Below are 15,754 nucleotides of genomic sequence, written 5' to 3' on the forward strand. Positions count from 1 at the left end.
AGTTTGTTTTTTTCTTTCAAATTTGCTAATGTGAGCAAATGTGATTTATTAACTGAATTGGGGCTGGACTAGATAAGCTTTTTCTTCTTCCAGTTCCCTCTCAAACGGTTTTATGTTATTGTATGTTTTGTATTGTTTTCTTCAACAGCATTTGTTAATCGTATTCCACATTTTTAAATTTTTTATGCAACAAGAATATGGAGGAGTGCATATGCAATTTGATGTTTTTCAATGGTTTGAGATAGATCAATAAATAAATAAATAAATAAATAAACAAACAAATAAATAAATAAATAAATAGGATTGGTGCTGAAAGTTTTAAAAACTACTTATCAGGACAAGTTTAACCAATCAGAAGAAAACCCAGTCGTTTGTAAAGAAATGTAAAGAAAGGAGGTCTACATAAACACCTTTTGACATAGCACAAAAGCTGGGAGGAGAACAATGTAGACAAGTGATTCTGTAGCTGAAACACAAAAGTGTACTCTTTCTGACAGCAATGACAAGCTCAGTCTGCGTGGGTAAAATAGACAACAGAAAGGAACATCACATATAGTTTGTACTGCATCCTGCATGTTCTGACATCTGTCTACTACAGGAAATTCACAATAAACATTTTAAAAGTTAATACAGTTTATTTATTTAAAGTTTAGATATTTTTTAAAAACTGAGCAGGTAGACAAACAGATGCTATAGCGAACAGACAGACTGCATCAGCTGGAGGTCACACAACCCCTCATCCAAAACAATCAGTCACACTCTAACACACACACACACACACACACACACACACACACACACACACACACACACACACACACACACACACACACACACAAGCAGCACTGTGACAACCATCTTGACATCAGACTGGATCCAAATCACAGCAGAGACACCAGTAAAGGTGCCAGTGTTTTTCTTGTGTGCATATATATATATATATATATATATATATATATATATATATATATATATACATACACATTTTTGTTTTCATTTTAGCAGCATGTGCCCATAAAATTTATTGTATTTGCTTTTCAACTGTTGCATCAAGGCTTAAAATGTGCACTTGGTTTCATATACTAATCTATTCATTATAGTGCACCATTTAGGATTGCTTATTTTATCCAATTGTGTTTCATGTAATAATTAAAACTAGTTCATTAACTTATCAGTATTTATCAATAATATATGACCTAAAAACTGAAAAAAGGAAAAGTAAAAAAGAAAACTCATCTAGTTGGTTGGCTCTGATTCTAGATGACAGTTTAATGCAGATTTTATTGTAACACTGCCAGTAAAACAGACCTCCACCTTAATCTGCAGCTCCCCAGCCACCCTCCTGCACATCCCCATCACCACTTTTCCTGTAGTCCTGTTAGCCACCTGTGCCCTATAAGCTCCAGCTCCTGGAACAAAGAGGCATGTACCAGAGAACAAGCCAGGCTTCCTGATGAGCAGCATCTGATCACCTCAAATCTCCACAGCAGGTGAAACCCACTTCAGCTGATTCTGACAACAGATGAGGAAATGAAGTTTGTGTTTCATGCCTAATCGGATGACTGGCAGCTATCAGGGCTTTACAACATTATGTCTCAAGCTACATTTTTATCCTAAACAGAAGGATCCTGCTCTGCTGGATCTTACCTCCCCTCCGCCTGATCTCACAGGCTCCTCTGTGTGTCCTTTCTGACCTTGTGTCACCCTGGTGTTAATGATCAGTGTGAACCAGTGATTAGCCAGTAAAAGCTCTGCTCTTTAGCACATCCCCCCAAATGCATCTATACACGTGAGAGCAGGTAAAGGGCACCGGCAGAGTTCCCTCTAGGAAGCTCCACCTCTACATGCCATGTGCTGCAACACACATTAAAGTGTACTTAAGAAAAGAGCAAGAGATTATCGACACAAAGAAGAGAGGAAAACATGAGGGATTGTAGAGTAGAAAAAAGGGCAAGCAATTAAACTTTCCCTTTCAGATGCTTAATAAACAAAAGCACAAATTAATTCTGAAATCTGTGAAATATTCAGAAAAAACTGTTGGGGTTAGGGCAAACAGATCCAGGCTATGCACTGAACAAACATTCACATTCCTGGATCAGATTGGTGAGGTTTCTTCTGTTAACAAACCTGCATCAATCACTACCTCATGAGAAACAAACTAAGAAAGAAGCTGGAAATTAAATAAAGATGATCAGAATCAGCAGACCGTAAATACCAGTTCAGAAGCCACAGAACCGTACATCTGTTATGGATCCATACTTCCTCTCTGACTACGTCCCTTCCCGTCTATAGCAACATGCAATCTGATCATGCCTTCAGCAGACTCCTGACAGCTCTGTGAGACTACATATGTGGTGTGTATTTACTGTCCATATGCTGAATTTTGAGTGAATGAATGAACCAGCAGGAAGAACAGCCTGGGCATAGTGTGAGTATTTGTGTGTCACGCAGTGAGCTGTGATTCTCAGCACAAAACACAAAGTAGCATCACACAGGACAGGAAGCAGGGTGAGAACGTCACAGTAGACATGCAAGACCAACTCGGCTCACTCACAGTCTTCTGCACCACATTGTGTTCAAGTCTTTTTTAAATGAAGCACCTTAAATTTTCTGGAAGCTGCCTTCATCATAATCGGCTCCTGCTGACATCTCTTTGTGAGGCAGACATTTGTAAAACCAGATCCATTTCTCACAGATTTATGTCAGACATCACACTTTCTGACATTGTTTTTCTGCCACTCACTTGTTTGAACATGAGACAGAAAGGGATAAGTCACCATGGTAACAGATGAGAAGTGAACTAGCTTCTTGATTCCATCCTGAACTGCCTACCCTGCTTAATTTTTTATCCTAATCCTAATTAGTACAATAACCATCACCTGCATCCTTAAATGACTAACTTTCTGTTTCTTTGTCGAGTTTTGGATGTTGAGAAGGAAACAGTGGATCGTAAAATAAGAAAAACTCCTTTTTCTGGAGACTTTCAAAGTGCATATCTCACCTCACATTTCATTCTCAGTCTCTCGCTTCACATCACTCCTCTCTCATTCTCACAGGTTTTTTTCCAACCTTCGCACCTTTATCTTAGCAAACAGACATGAGATGTGAACTATGCAGACTGACGAGCTGCAGTGAGGTTTTAAAGTTTACTGAGCTCATGTCGACTCTCTGTCCTCAAAGCCTCGAGAAGTTGTTAACTTTTAAAAAGCTAATATTCATCCCAAGTGTTGGATATCCACTTCAGGTCATATTAAAATCTAGTGAGAGCTTTTCTTTACCTTCCTTGTCTGTGAGTTAAAGTCAGGGCTCCTTAAGATAAAGAAACATAAAAACCTAAACCAAAGTGAAGCAAATATTTACATTTAAATCCAAATCTTCATTTTTTTAGTTTAGGAAAAATCTAACCCAGACAAATGTGGCTTTGGTGTTTATGAGATGGGGCCATTTCTGTGTCTCCAGTGGAACCTGGCTTAACAAATATGACAATAGCACTAACCCATTGTGTGCAGAATTGAGATCATTAGGTATATTTTAGGTTTTGCTTAATTCATTTAAATTCAAAATACTTTAATAATCCCAGAGGGAAACCATGTTGTTTTAACTCCTTCAAAAAAATAAAGTAATAATAATTATGATCTCGGGTGATAATCTGCAAAGAATCGTTAAAGATGCTGATTGCTGGTGGTAAGAAGGACCTCCTGTAGCAGTCTGTACTGAAGATTCTTTGTTGTTTCAGGATGCTCAGGGTTGTCCATATTTGCTTTTAGGAAGAATCCTTCTTTGCACCATCCTCTCCTGTGTTTCCACAGTTGTCCCCAGAAAAGAACCAGCCTTTTATCAGGTCCCTGGCTCTAATGCTGCTACACCAAGAGACTAGACCCAGCTCTTCAGAGAGTCTCTTCTAGACTAGCACCATCCCTGCACCTGTCCTCCACTCTACTGACCGCTCCTTGTTCACTTCCCTTTATGATTTATTATGCTGCCTCCATGCCACCCAAGATCGACTGATTAATATTTGTTGTTAGCCTCAAGGGCAAGGCTCCAGGGATGGATGAGATCCGCCCGGAGTTCCTTAAGGCTCTGGATGTTGTGGGGCTGTGTTGGCTGACGCGGCTCTGCAATATCGCGTGGACATCGGGGGCAGTCCCACTGGACCGGCAGACCGGGGTGGTGGTCCCCTTATTTAAAAAGGGGGGGCACAGGGTGTGTTCCAACTACAGGGGGATCACACTCCTGAGCCTTCCTGGTAAGGTCTATTCAGGGGTTCTGGAGAGGAGGGTCCGTCGTATTGTTGAACCTCAGATTCTGGAGGAGCAATGTGGTTTTCGTCCTGGCCGTGGAACACTGGACCAGCTCTATACCCGTAGGGGGATCCTGGAGGGTGCGTGGGAATTTGCCCAACCAGTCTACATGTGTTTTGTGGATTTGGAGAAGGCGTTTGACCGTGTCCCTCGGGGGGCCCTGTGGGGGCTACTCCGGGAGTATGGGGTACCAGGCCCTCTGATACGGGCTGTTAGGTCCCTGTATGACCGGTGTCAGAGCTTGGTCCGCATTGCCGGCAGTAAGTCTAGCTCGTTTCCAGTGAGAGTTGGACTCCGCCAAGGCTGCCCTTTGTCACCAATTCAGTTCATAACCTTCATGGACAGGATTTCTAGGCGCAGCCAAGGTGTGGAGGGCATCTGTTTTGGTGGCCTGAGAATCAGGTCTCTGCTTTTTGCAGATGATGTGGCTTCATCAGAACGTGATCTTCAGCTTTCGCTGGAGCAGTTCGCAGCCGAGTGTGAAGCAGCTGGGATGAGAATCAGCTCCTCTAAATCTGAGACAATGGTCTTGATTCAGAAAAGTGTAGAATGCATTCTCCGGGCCAGGGATGAGATCCTGCCCCAAGTAGAGGAGTTTAAGTATCTCGGGGTCTTGTTCACGAGTGAGGGAAGACTGGAGCGTGAGATCGATAGGCGGATTGGTGCTGCATCTGCAGTGATGCTGGCATTGTACCGGTCTGTCGTGGTGAAAAGAGAGCTGAGTCAGAAGGCGATGCTCTCGATTTACCGGTCGATCTATGTTCCTACCCTCACCTATGGTCATGAGCTTTGGGTAGTGACCGAAAGAACGAGATTGCGGATACAAGCAGCCAAAATGAGTTTTCTCCGAAGAGTGGCTGGGCTCTCCCTTAGACATAGGGTGAGAAGCTCCGTCATTGGGGAGGGGCTCGGTGTAGACCCGCTGCTCCTCCACATCGAGAGGAGCCAGTCGAGGTGGCTCGGGCATCTGATCAGGATGCCTCCTGGACGCCTCCCTGGTGAGGTTTTCTGGGCACGTCCAACTGGGAGGAGGCCTAAAGGTAGACCCAGGATATGTTGGACGGACTATGTCTCTCATCTGGCCAGGAAATGCCTTGGGATTCCCCCGGAGGAGCGGGCCCAAGTGGCTGGGGAGACAGAAATCTGGGCCTCTCGACTTAGGCTACTGCCCCTGCAACCCGACTCCAGATAAGCGGATGAAAATAGATGGATAGATGGACGGACGGACTACACCTTGTCTCTTAAAGATTAGATTTTTAAGAAAATTCTTCTGACCAGTAGGTGGCAGCGCTGGAACAAATGAATGAATAATTTTTCCTTTTGCATTAGTCCACAGAAAACTATTGATTACTTCTTAACCTCAATGTATACGCCAGATAAAACACATCACTTAACTAATTATTAATGTTTGTGGTTTTAGAAGCATAGTTTTAAATAATATGTACAAGCTGCATAAATTAATAGTCAATAGTGTTTATTAGCATCTTTAAAAGGGCACAAAACAAGAAAAAGGGTTACTACCACACATGATTACAGCATTCCTAAATCACTTGTTTTTGTAAATGTCTCCTAAAAATGAAATGTTATTAGGGATGAAATAGATTCACCTTGAAAGGTGACAGAACAAACACCATATTTCATTAAAGAAACCAAAAACACAAACTATGAACAAATCAGGCAACTCCATGATAAAATAAAGAAAAAACTACAGACGGCAGATGAAAGAAACAGGTTCCTTGCCAATATTGACTCATGCTGATATCAGTTCCAGGAAGCAACAACAGGATTACTGTATCCTGAAGGCCTTGATGTGTTTGAAAGTGAAAGTCGGAGGCAGGAAGAGCAGGTCAGAGAGTAGCAGAAGAGTGATAGCAGAGAGAATATCTATTCCTAGATGAAAGGAGGAAAGCAAGCTTCACACCCTGCAGCAACAGTGGTCACCATTTCCCCACCAATAAGCATCTTTTTCACTCTGAACTAAACGTGTGGAGGGATAACTGCCCACTATGTGACCATTTGGATCATATGGGATCGTGGAGACACGCTGTGTCACTCTGAGGCCTGTTGCTTTTTTAAACTGTGACCCACAGATTCTCAAAACTCCCTGCAACCTGTCAAAGGTTGTTTTCAAAGCATCGCCATGTCCCTTCCTCGTTTTCTGCCCCAAGTTTTTCCTCTCTCTGCATGATTCTCCTCATAAATATATAACCTGTATCCTCCGATTCCCTCCACAGGTTCCTATAGGCTGCCAGTGACATCACATAGTAAAGTGTTGAGTCAGACTCCCAAACACACATTTACAAACACACAACACCCTCTTGTGTTCAGAGAAGTAAACTGCAGTCTTTCAGACAAAAACAGCTGTAGCCTGAGATCTATTTAACAACTTTTCTAATGTAGGAAAAACCAAACAGACCTGAACCCAGATCGGTGAAGATGAGCGACTCTGACCCCATCTAAGCTGTGTGCGCTCTAGACACTAATGTCAACTGATTTAATTGGCTTAAACAGTCTGAACAGACCACTAGAGTGAATTAGACTGTAAGCCTACCTGATTATCGTATCTGACAGAATCAAATTGAGTCTCTACTTCCAGCACTAAGTGCTGCTTAATGCACAGAAAACCCGCCCCTGCTGTTCTCAGGTTACAATAAAAGGATTAGATTCTAGTATTGTGCAAATCTATCAAATAATTTCTACCCCCCCCCCTTTTATTTTTACCACCTGCAATAGAAACATACCACCGATTGGGTCAAATGTGTGTTTTATTCTCTGTACCTTGCGGCTGGAAAAGTGGGCGTGCTTGGCCAGCTTGACGTCGAGTCCTTGGAGGAAAACCTCGTCAGTGACTTTGCCCACATTCATACAGGCTTCATCCAGGATAGAGAAGATCCCTTTATGCTGCTGCTCCACCAAGTCAACAATGATCTGATTGTTGAAGTAATCAATCTAGAAAAAAAACAGGGGATTAAACAGATAACAAGGTCATAAGAGATATTTTAAAGTGCTAAAAAAGGTAAATGAGAATTTAACTTGTGGAAACAGCTTTTCTTAGTTGGACTCCATGATTTTTTTTTTCATTGCGTTTATTTATTAGCTTAAGACGGACAGTGTGTATTAATGAACGTTATTACAGTGATAACGTAAAAACAACCAATTACAATCAAAGGCTGTATGACATGTATTAATGTTAAAACTATAAAGAAAAAACACAGCAAGATACATATTATTATATGATAAAAAATTATAATATAGCAAAAACAACAAAAATACTATGTAAACGGGTAATGTTCACACTGCAGCATTTACACTAATTAACAGTCATCCACAAACAGGCTAAAAACAACAAATACTAAAATCCAAAACACCAAAATACTATATTGCAACGCCATCATGATAACGCCACATAAATAAAAAATTGACTATTTTCTATCAGAAGCTAATACAGCAGGTGTAGGAGACTATTTTCATGGTAAGCCTGCATGAAAAACTCAGTGACCGATTTTTACCAGAAATAAGATTTTAAAAAATGCTTTTTTCAGTGTTCCACACCATTTGTTAAATTAACAACTGAACCATAAATGTGGATGGATTTCAGCTCAACCACAAGTAACATGGAAACTACATCACACACTAACAACAAGGTCCAACTGAAACACAAGTTAAATATCAGTTCAACATAAAACAAGCTGATGACCAGGACCAAGAATCCATAGTTTTACGAGTCTTTGCACCCACTTGGAAAAAATGTTTGAAACTCTGATCTGAACCACATATGAAGGTAAAGTTAGATGCTCAGCTGGAACAACCTAACCAACAAAAATGTTTGAAACTCTGATCTGAACCACATATGAAGGTAAAGTTAGTTGCTCAGCTGGAACAACCTAACCAACAAGAGCAGAAGGGTAAAGGATGCAGATCTAGGTTTAAAAATGTAATAAAAAATCTTTGTGTTGCATTTGTCTCCATTCTCATTTCCTCATGACTACTAGAAATAAGCAGGACCCTATTAAAAAGTCTTTCTAATTCAAAAATGTAGTCATATCAATAATGGTGTTTGCAGATAGTATCAAACCTTTTATCACCTTTTCTCAAATCATAAAAAGAGAAAAAACAAATCAAAAGATTTAGATCTAACTAAACTGGTAATGTTCTCACTTCTTAACTTCCTCCAAAGCAAACTAAAACATCTGAATTTAGTTAGGAACAACGAGGTGGAAGAGAAATCTTACATGTTTCCAGGGGATGCCTTCCCTCTGATACTCCTCCTGTTCCTGCTTCAGCACCAGCTGGATGAAGAGCTGCTGCAGCTTCTCGTTACAGTAGTTGATGCAAAACTGCTCAAAGCTAATGAATAAAAACAAATAATTTAAAACACTTCATGAAACGTTTTACAATATTAAAACATCAACGTTTTAGTGTTTCAATCTCACATTTATACACATGAAGAAATGGAGATAATTGAAATCCGCACCTGTTGTTCTGGAAGATTTCAAAACCGTAGATGTCCAACACGCCGATGACCGTATTCTTCCCATGGATTCTGGCGTCGTAATTTTTCACCTCAATAATGTCGTTGATTCGCCCGACGATCCAGCAGAACAAGCGCTCATACATCGCCTAAAGACAAAATCGTAATAATCAGAACAGCAATTCAATCAGTCAGACTTCACAACCTCTCAAAGTAGGTCTCCCAGCTGCTTACATGGATGCAATGCTGCAGTGTCCAGCCTGTCTACAGTCATAACATTATGACTCACTAGTGAATGAATGAAAGTCAACGCAGAGCACTAAGTGAGGCATCCAGGGAATTTTAGACTAGAAATGAGAACCAACTTGTGCCCAGAAATGACCTTTGCAAGAGCGTCTCTCCCGTAACTGGCCTCCTGTGTGGTATGCTGCTTTTCGATGACGTCTCGACCCGTCGCCACCGTGCGGTAAAGCAGAGCCTTTTCCACGTTCTCCTCTTTGGTGGAAAGCAGGTCCCTGATCACAGACACCTGCTTTGTGTTCTCTATCAGGGTCACATCACCGTCCACTCCAAACGTCAGGTTTCCCTGTAGGAAACAACAAAAGCACCAGCTGCTCTTCACAACCAACAGCTTCACATATGTAATCTAATCATCCACTGTAAATGAAGATTGGGGGAATGAGAAAAATCTTTCCTGTGTGCAGCAGTTATGGAGCTGTCAGGTCAGAGTGCCCAAGCTACTGTTAGCACCTAGCCTGCAACTCTTCTAATAAACAAATGTTTAAATAATAAAATGGTCCATGGTCTGTATTTATATAGCTCTAGTTCTACAGCCACCTGAGGAACTTTACAACCCCCCAAGGCACTTTACAACACATCAGCCATTCACCCATTCATAAACACATTCACATGCTGATGAGCTACATTATAGCCACAGCTGCCCTGCTGTACACAGGCGCCACTCAGATCATCGCCAGCAGGTAAAGAGGGTTGTAGGGCGGGCACTTAACTCATCGGCCACCATTACATATTTTAACAAGGAACCATTCACTTCTTTTTTAACGACTGTTTACAGGGAGATATTACATAGAAATATTACTTGTCTTCGTTAAACAAAAGGATAGTAAATAAACATGTTTCTCAAAAGAAAACATTAAAGTTCTTAGTCACTCAATATTTCAACACATTTGCAGTGGTCTAGAATAAATGAAAGTCTTATCAGTTGTTTTCTGTGGCCAAAAAAAAAAGCTTGTTTCAGGAAGTAGACTTTAGATGGAGGAGAGGGGAGCTGGATCGCTAATATTTTCTTGATATGCAGACATCTCTCCTCTGACTGGCCCTACCTCTGACTCTGATCTGCAACACTGATGTTTTACCTCCACAAATAGCACAAGCCTGGAAGAGTTCTGCCGCATTGTGGAGCTGCTAATGCTAATGGATAGCTTCTGGCCAAGACGCTCTGCTCTCTCCTGGTTGCTAAACCAATAACAGCCTTCCCCGTCGTGAGCCAGGGGAGTCCATGAATGTTCAATTTTAGTGTGACGCAGATCTGTCAGTTTTTCTAATCCAAGAGTTTCAACGTCTATTTTCTATCGACAGCTAAAGCAGAAAACAGGGGTAGAAGACTACTTTCACATTTAGCCTGAATGTTACCTGGAGTCCCATTTTGTATGGAGACCTAGTGTTCTTTTTTTGAAATATTCTTTTTTAAAACTTAAAAAAACAACAAAAAAAACAGGATAGCTCGGAAAATAAATGATGCTAAATAAAGGCTACAGTGTTCAGTTGGTGCCTTTTCCATTATTTTGCATGTAACGAGGTAAGAACTTCTTTATTCTTTTAATGCCAAATTCTGACATTTATCTGAAGGCAAAAACACAACTCTACATCCTAGAATTACAGTTATGAGAATAAATGTAACTCGGTAAGACTGGTGTGATTCTGGGAATCAGAAAAAAAAGAGGAAAAAATTCCATTTGTTTATCCTTTAAACTGTGCACCTCTAAAAGTGAATATTTTACATGTGCTATGTCAGATCTTCTCTGCAGTCATCTAAGACGAGTATAAACAGAGGATTTCCAGACATGGATGCATTTGACGCATGAAGTGATTTGGGTATTACCAGATGCAGGATGGTGGCCAGGATCTTATAAACCGTCTGAATCTCATCTCCTGTGAAACCAATCACTTTCATGGCATCAGCTACAGCTTTGAAGTCTGCGTTATCGTTGATGGAGGTCTGAAAAGAGAAAGGGAAAAGTGCTTTTTAAGTAAATAAACAACATAAGTATAAATCTAATTACAGCCACATTATAACATATTTGATCAAAACAGGAACATGAGGGATGATACATGTTAATATTAAATATCTTCCAGCTGGGTTTTCACTCCTTTCTCTTTTAGTTATTGCAGGCAGGATATCAAGTTTCAGCAGCTAATTAAACTACAGGCTGGTGCTGAACGGTAATGTCTGACTGTAAAAACATGAGTTGCCTGGACACACGGAGCAGAAAACCAGTGCCTCAGCTGTTTGCCTGTACTGTGTTCCATGACGTAAGGTACTTTGTTGTTGTCAAGTGATTTTGTTGCTTTGCTTTCCTTCCTACTCATTAAACGCTTGCAAAAACAGCTGAGATCTGAATTAAAACATCTTTAAAAAGGACTGAACGCAGTGTGCAGCAACACTATGTGTGACGTGTTTCCAGAACTGTGGTGAGAAACACTTTAATTCTGTAAATAGATTACCTTAATCTGCCCTCCGATTTTGATGTAGGTGTAGGCCTTTGGGTCTTTTTTGATGTGAAGAGAGTGTAAGAGGGAATCTGGAGCTCCACTGAGCAGCTGGAGGTGGAAAACACAGATGATGTGAAAACCCAACCTACCCCCCCGCCTTCGGATTGGCGGACTTCAGCCTGGCGAGGACCTCAGCTGGAGGAGTCAATGTGCTCTTTGCTTCTCCCAAGATCTCCCTCCCACCTGTAACTGTACAGTAGATGAGCGCCTTGGATGGCTGCTCTTGCTGGGGGAAAACAGGATCCCAGCCCCCCCTCCCCCTAATGTGAACTAATGTGAAAACTATTTTATTCCAATGTTCATATGCAAATATCATGTGTGAGAACAGAGAAAACAGTCCTGGAAACAAGGAGCAAACAACTCCAAGGCCACGGCAGTATCATCAATCTCCCCAGGGAACCCTTCACCAACAACCAAACAAATGGAAGAATGAAAATGACACAGGTGCAAATATACATTTACCTGGTAGAAGGAGTGAAAGCTTCTTTCCCCTTCCTGCTGAAAAATTACGCGGGACTGTTTGGGAAATTGAGAAAGAAGGAAAAATAAAGTTGTTGCATCTCAACAAGAGAATCATTCATTTTATGTAAATGGCCACATATGATATGGAACAAGCAACATCACAATATTGCCGGAGATTTAGCACAACTACAAATCTACTAAACCTTACAAAATAAAATGTTTCAGCAGCAACGCATTCTTATGATTTAGGACTTTTTAGTTTCCTCTGTAACAGTTCAACCTCCTGAGACCCTGTGTCCTCATATAAAGACATTGGCTTCATGCACTAAAAATTTTATTCTCTTCAACTTAGTCCTTTTTAATTTATATAGAGACACTTGACTTTTCGTTTAAAGCATTTCCTTTTTCTTTCCTTTTTTTAGGAAATTTGTCAACATTTGTCCATCTGTCCATCCATTTTCTTCCGCTTATCAAGAGTCGGGACGCGGGGGCAGGAGCCTAAGTCGAGAGGCCCAGACTTCCCTCTCCCCAGCCACTTGGGCCAGTTCTTTCGGGGAATCCCAAGGCGTTCCCTGGCCAGGTGAGAGACATACGCTGTGTCTCAATTCAGGGTCTGCATCCTTCGAAGGACCCAGCCTACTTGGCCGACGTGGGCTGGGTCCTCTGTCGGACCGCAGACTATATCCTTCGTCGGCCGGTTACGTCACAGCGCCGCGACCAGGCCTGTCCCAATTCGAAGACTCCTTCAAATGCGGTCGACGAATCCGGCCTTCTTTTCGCCTGAATGAAGGATGGGTCCGGTGTATTCTTCAGTGGTTTACATTTCCTAAGATGCCTTGCGGGCCGGATGGCAGAACTTTTAAAAACAATGGCGGACAGTGAAGCGGGAGCTGTTGGAGAGGACTGCGCATATAAATGTCAGTATAAACTAGAAAACTGTTAGGTTAAGGGCTTTTTGTGATACATGAACGTTATTTTTGTTTGAAATGTTACAGTAAAAGTGCTTGTACTGCGATCTCGGCTCGTATGTTCGGCCGCTCGGTGTCGTACTTTTCCCGCTACATTTTCCCCCTGATTTTAATAGGAGTTTGTATTTTAGGGACAAAAGAGAAAACCACGGACTTTATTAAGCTTAGGGCAGAGATGGACCACATGTTCACTGGAGCAAAGTATTCGGCGGCTGTGGAGGTACAATAACATCTCATATTTTAAAAACTGTAGTGTAGTTTTTTCTGCAAAAACATGAAAGGAATAACCCGTTGTCCTCTTTTCTCTTCCTGTTTTTTTCCTACATGTTTGTTAAGACTATTCTGGACAAAATGGGCATCCTGGGGAAGGTGACAGCGATGACCAGCTTCTGGAGCTGATCAGGGAGGACTTGAGGCTGCAGAGGGAGGCAGAGCAGCAGAGGGCACAGGAGAGAAGGGAGAATTTTGGCAGGCTTTTTACTTTGCTAGAAAAAAATGGTTAAGAAAGATTAAACATGTACATATGAAAGGAATATCTAAATAAAATCAGTTCTGTATTAAACTCTTGAATTTTATTTTTGTTTACAAATGTGAATTGTTTAATATTACAGGGTATCCGCTGGGTCTTGAAAAATCTTAAAAGGTGATAAATCGGTTTTGGTCAAATTGAGACCCTTAGAAAGTATTAAAAACTATTATCACATCTTTGCTCAGGCTCAGCTAGTCGAAAGTATTTTCTCTGAATTAGCTCTCCAACAGTCAAGGAAATTATTAAAAAGCTAAATAAAACTTCGAGCTCCATCGTTTAAAGTTCCTTCTCCGTTTGGCTCAGCGGTTCCACGGTTGCTAGGCGACGCAACGTTCGCGAGGGAGTGGCGGGAATTCATGAAGGCTAGGCCTGTCCAAATTCACAGCCGTTAACATCCGGTCTACTAGGCCGACGGAGGACGCAGCCCACGTCGGCCGAGTAGGCTGGGTCCTTCGAAGGATGCAGACCCTGAATTGAGACACAGCGGCAGTCCCTCCAACGTGTCCTGGTTCTCCCTTTAGGCCTGCTCCCGGTTGGACGTGCCTAGAAAACCTCACCAGGGAGTCTCAGGAGTGTGATCCCCCTGTAGTTGGAACAAACCCTGCAGTCCCCCTTGTTAAATGTCAACATTTGTATTTCATTTAATTTTTACATAAGTAATATTTTGCTTAAAGAGCAGGTCACCCCCAAATCAACTATTTTTTCTGATAAACTATATAAATGTGTGTCTAATCGTGCTGCAGACACGTGTAGTCAATAGTTTTGCACTTTAGTGCATTTTAGTTCAAATTTAAATTTTCTGCCTGAAACTGTCAGTGTTGTGCCATTGTCAGGTAAAAACTCTTCACTGCATTTGAATTTAAATCTGCCACCGCTATTGGCTAAGAGGTATGCTATGATGTAAACTGGTACATTATGATGTCACAATGTCGTGAGTGTGTGTATTTGTTAGTGGCTCCACCCTCTCAGTCTGCAAGGCAACCGCATTTGTTGCAGTTTTCAAACATGAAATGGGAGTGAAGTACGCTTCTTGTAGGGGGTGACTTGCTCTTTAAGTTTATGAGTCAACTACTTAATAACTAGAATTGTTTTCTTCTTTTAAATTGCACCAAATACAAATTCGGGAGGTTCCTAAATATGTACGTAAACGTGTATCTTATTACATAAAGTACGCCTTTATTCCCTTATTTTTTCCCAAACCAGCCTGATACCTTCTCCAGCAGATAGTTGTTGATGTGGCCCCCAATGGGATCTCCTTTAAAGTCAAAGTTGATGTCCATGTATTTGCCGAAGCGGCTGGAGTTGTCGTTGCGGTTGGTTTTGGCATTTCCGAAGGCTTCCAACACACAGTTGGATTTTAGCAGCATGTTTTTTACTCTGTGGGGAAACAGGGGGGTATAGAGAAAGTGTGCATCTGAATCTCTTGTTTAGGGCGTATTTCTCCTCACGAATAAACAACAAGAAACACTTGAGCCTGAATTCTATTTATTGGGTGAAAAGCTCATTAACAATTCACTTTAACAATAAAATTTAAGTTTAAATCAGCACAACAGATGTCAATCACATGTCGGGTTTTCAAGTTAAGTGAATAAACTCCATTAAAAGCTAATATTGTGTACAGAAGAGGGTTTGTTTTTCATGCAACATTCTGCTACAGTTTAAATTCACTGCATTCTCAATCTGGTGTGTAAAAATAATAAAACTGCCAAAAGAAAATACAGAACAAGTTTTAAAGGTGTTGCCTGACACCGCTCCTACATCTAATCTCAAAAAATCATATTTTAACGAAAAAGGAGACTGGAAAGATAGAAAATTCAAACTTTTTTCATAAAAACAGAAAACTTATCTGAGGACCTACATATTTATAAAGGTATCCTCTATAATAACATGTCCTTAATGGTGTTTGGATGTAAAAATATGTGCTTATGATTTACTGTGTTTATGTGTATTATCAGCACTTTGTATCAGTGATCACTTTGATCTTTATCTGACCTGCAGTTTGTTAACTTTGAATAAAGTTTATTTCCTTTTAATCCTTCATGGAAAGCTACAATCAGTTCTTCTGTAACATGGTGCAATAATGTGTTGATCATTAAGCACAGCTGCTCAGGTACATGAGACGCCTTTCTAAGGTGAAACTTAAGCTCTTCATGTTGTGTGAGCATTAGACACTGATATTTCCTGTTATATACACTAATAACTACCTATAAAATGGATTCAACAAAAAGCA

General features: G+C 41.0%; 1 protein-coding gene across 1 annotated transcript in view; it reads right to left on the reverse strand.

Annotated features, from left to right (window-relative positions):
- myo1d (myosin 1D) overlaps positions 1–15,754 on the reverse strand; it is a 142,907-nt gene that overhangs the window by 77,844 nt on the left and 49,309 nt on the right. The window contains exons 4-11 of the mRNA XM_015962652.3: positions 14,736–14,901; positions 12,028–12,081; positions 11,518–11,613; positions 10,895–11,011; positions 9,155–9,358; positions 8,776–8,921; positions 8,534–8,648; positions 7,080–7,250 (exon numbers count right to left, since the gene is read on the reverse strand). Coding sequence (XP_015818138.3) covers positions 7,080–7,250; positions 8,534–8,648; positions 8,776–8,921; positions 9,155–9,358; positions 10,895–11,011; positions 11,518–11,613; positions 12,028–12,081; positions 14,736–14,901 — 1,069 coding nt within the window. The remainder of the gene's footprint in view (positions 1–7,079; positions 7,251–8,533; positions 8,649–8,775; positions 8,922–9,154; positions 9,359–10,894; positions 11,012–11,517; positions 11,614–12,027; positions 12,082–14,735; positions 14,902–15,754) is intronic.

The sequence above is a fragment of the Nothobranchius furzeri genome, chromosome 16, assembly GCF_043380555.1.
Source record: "Nothobranchius furzeri strain GRZ-AD chromosome 16, NfurGRZ-RIMD1, whole genome shotgun sequence".
In the NCBI taxonomy this organism is placed as follows: Eukaryota; Metazoa; Chordata; class Actinopteri; order Cyprinodontiformes; family Nothobranchiidae; genus Nothobranchius; species Nothobranchius furzeri.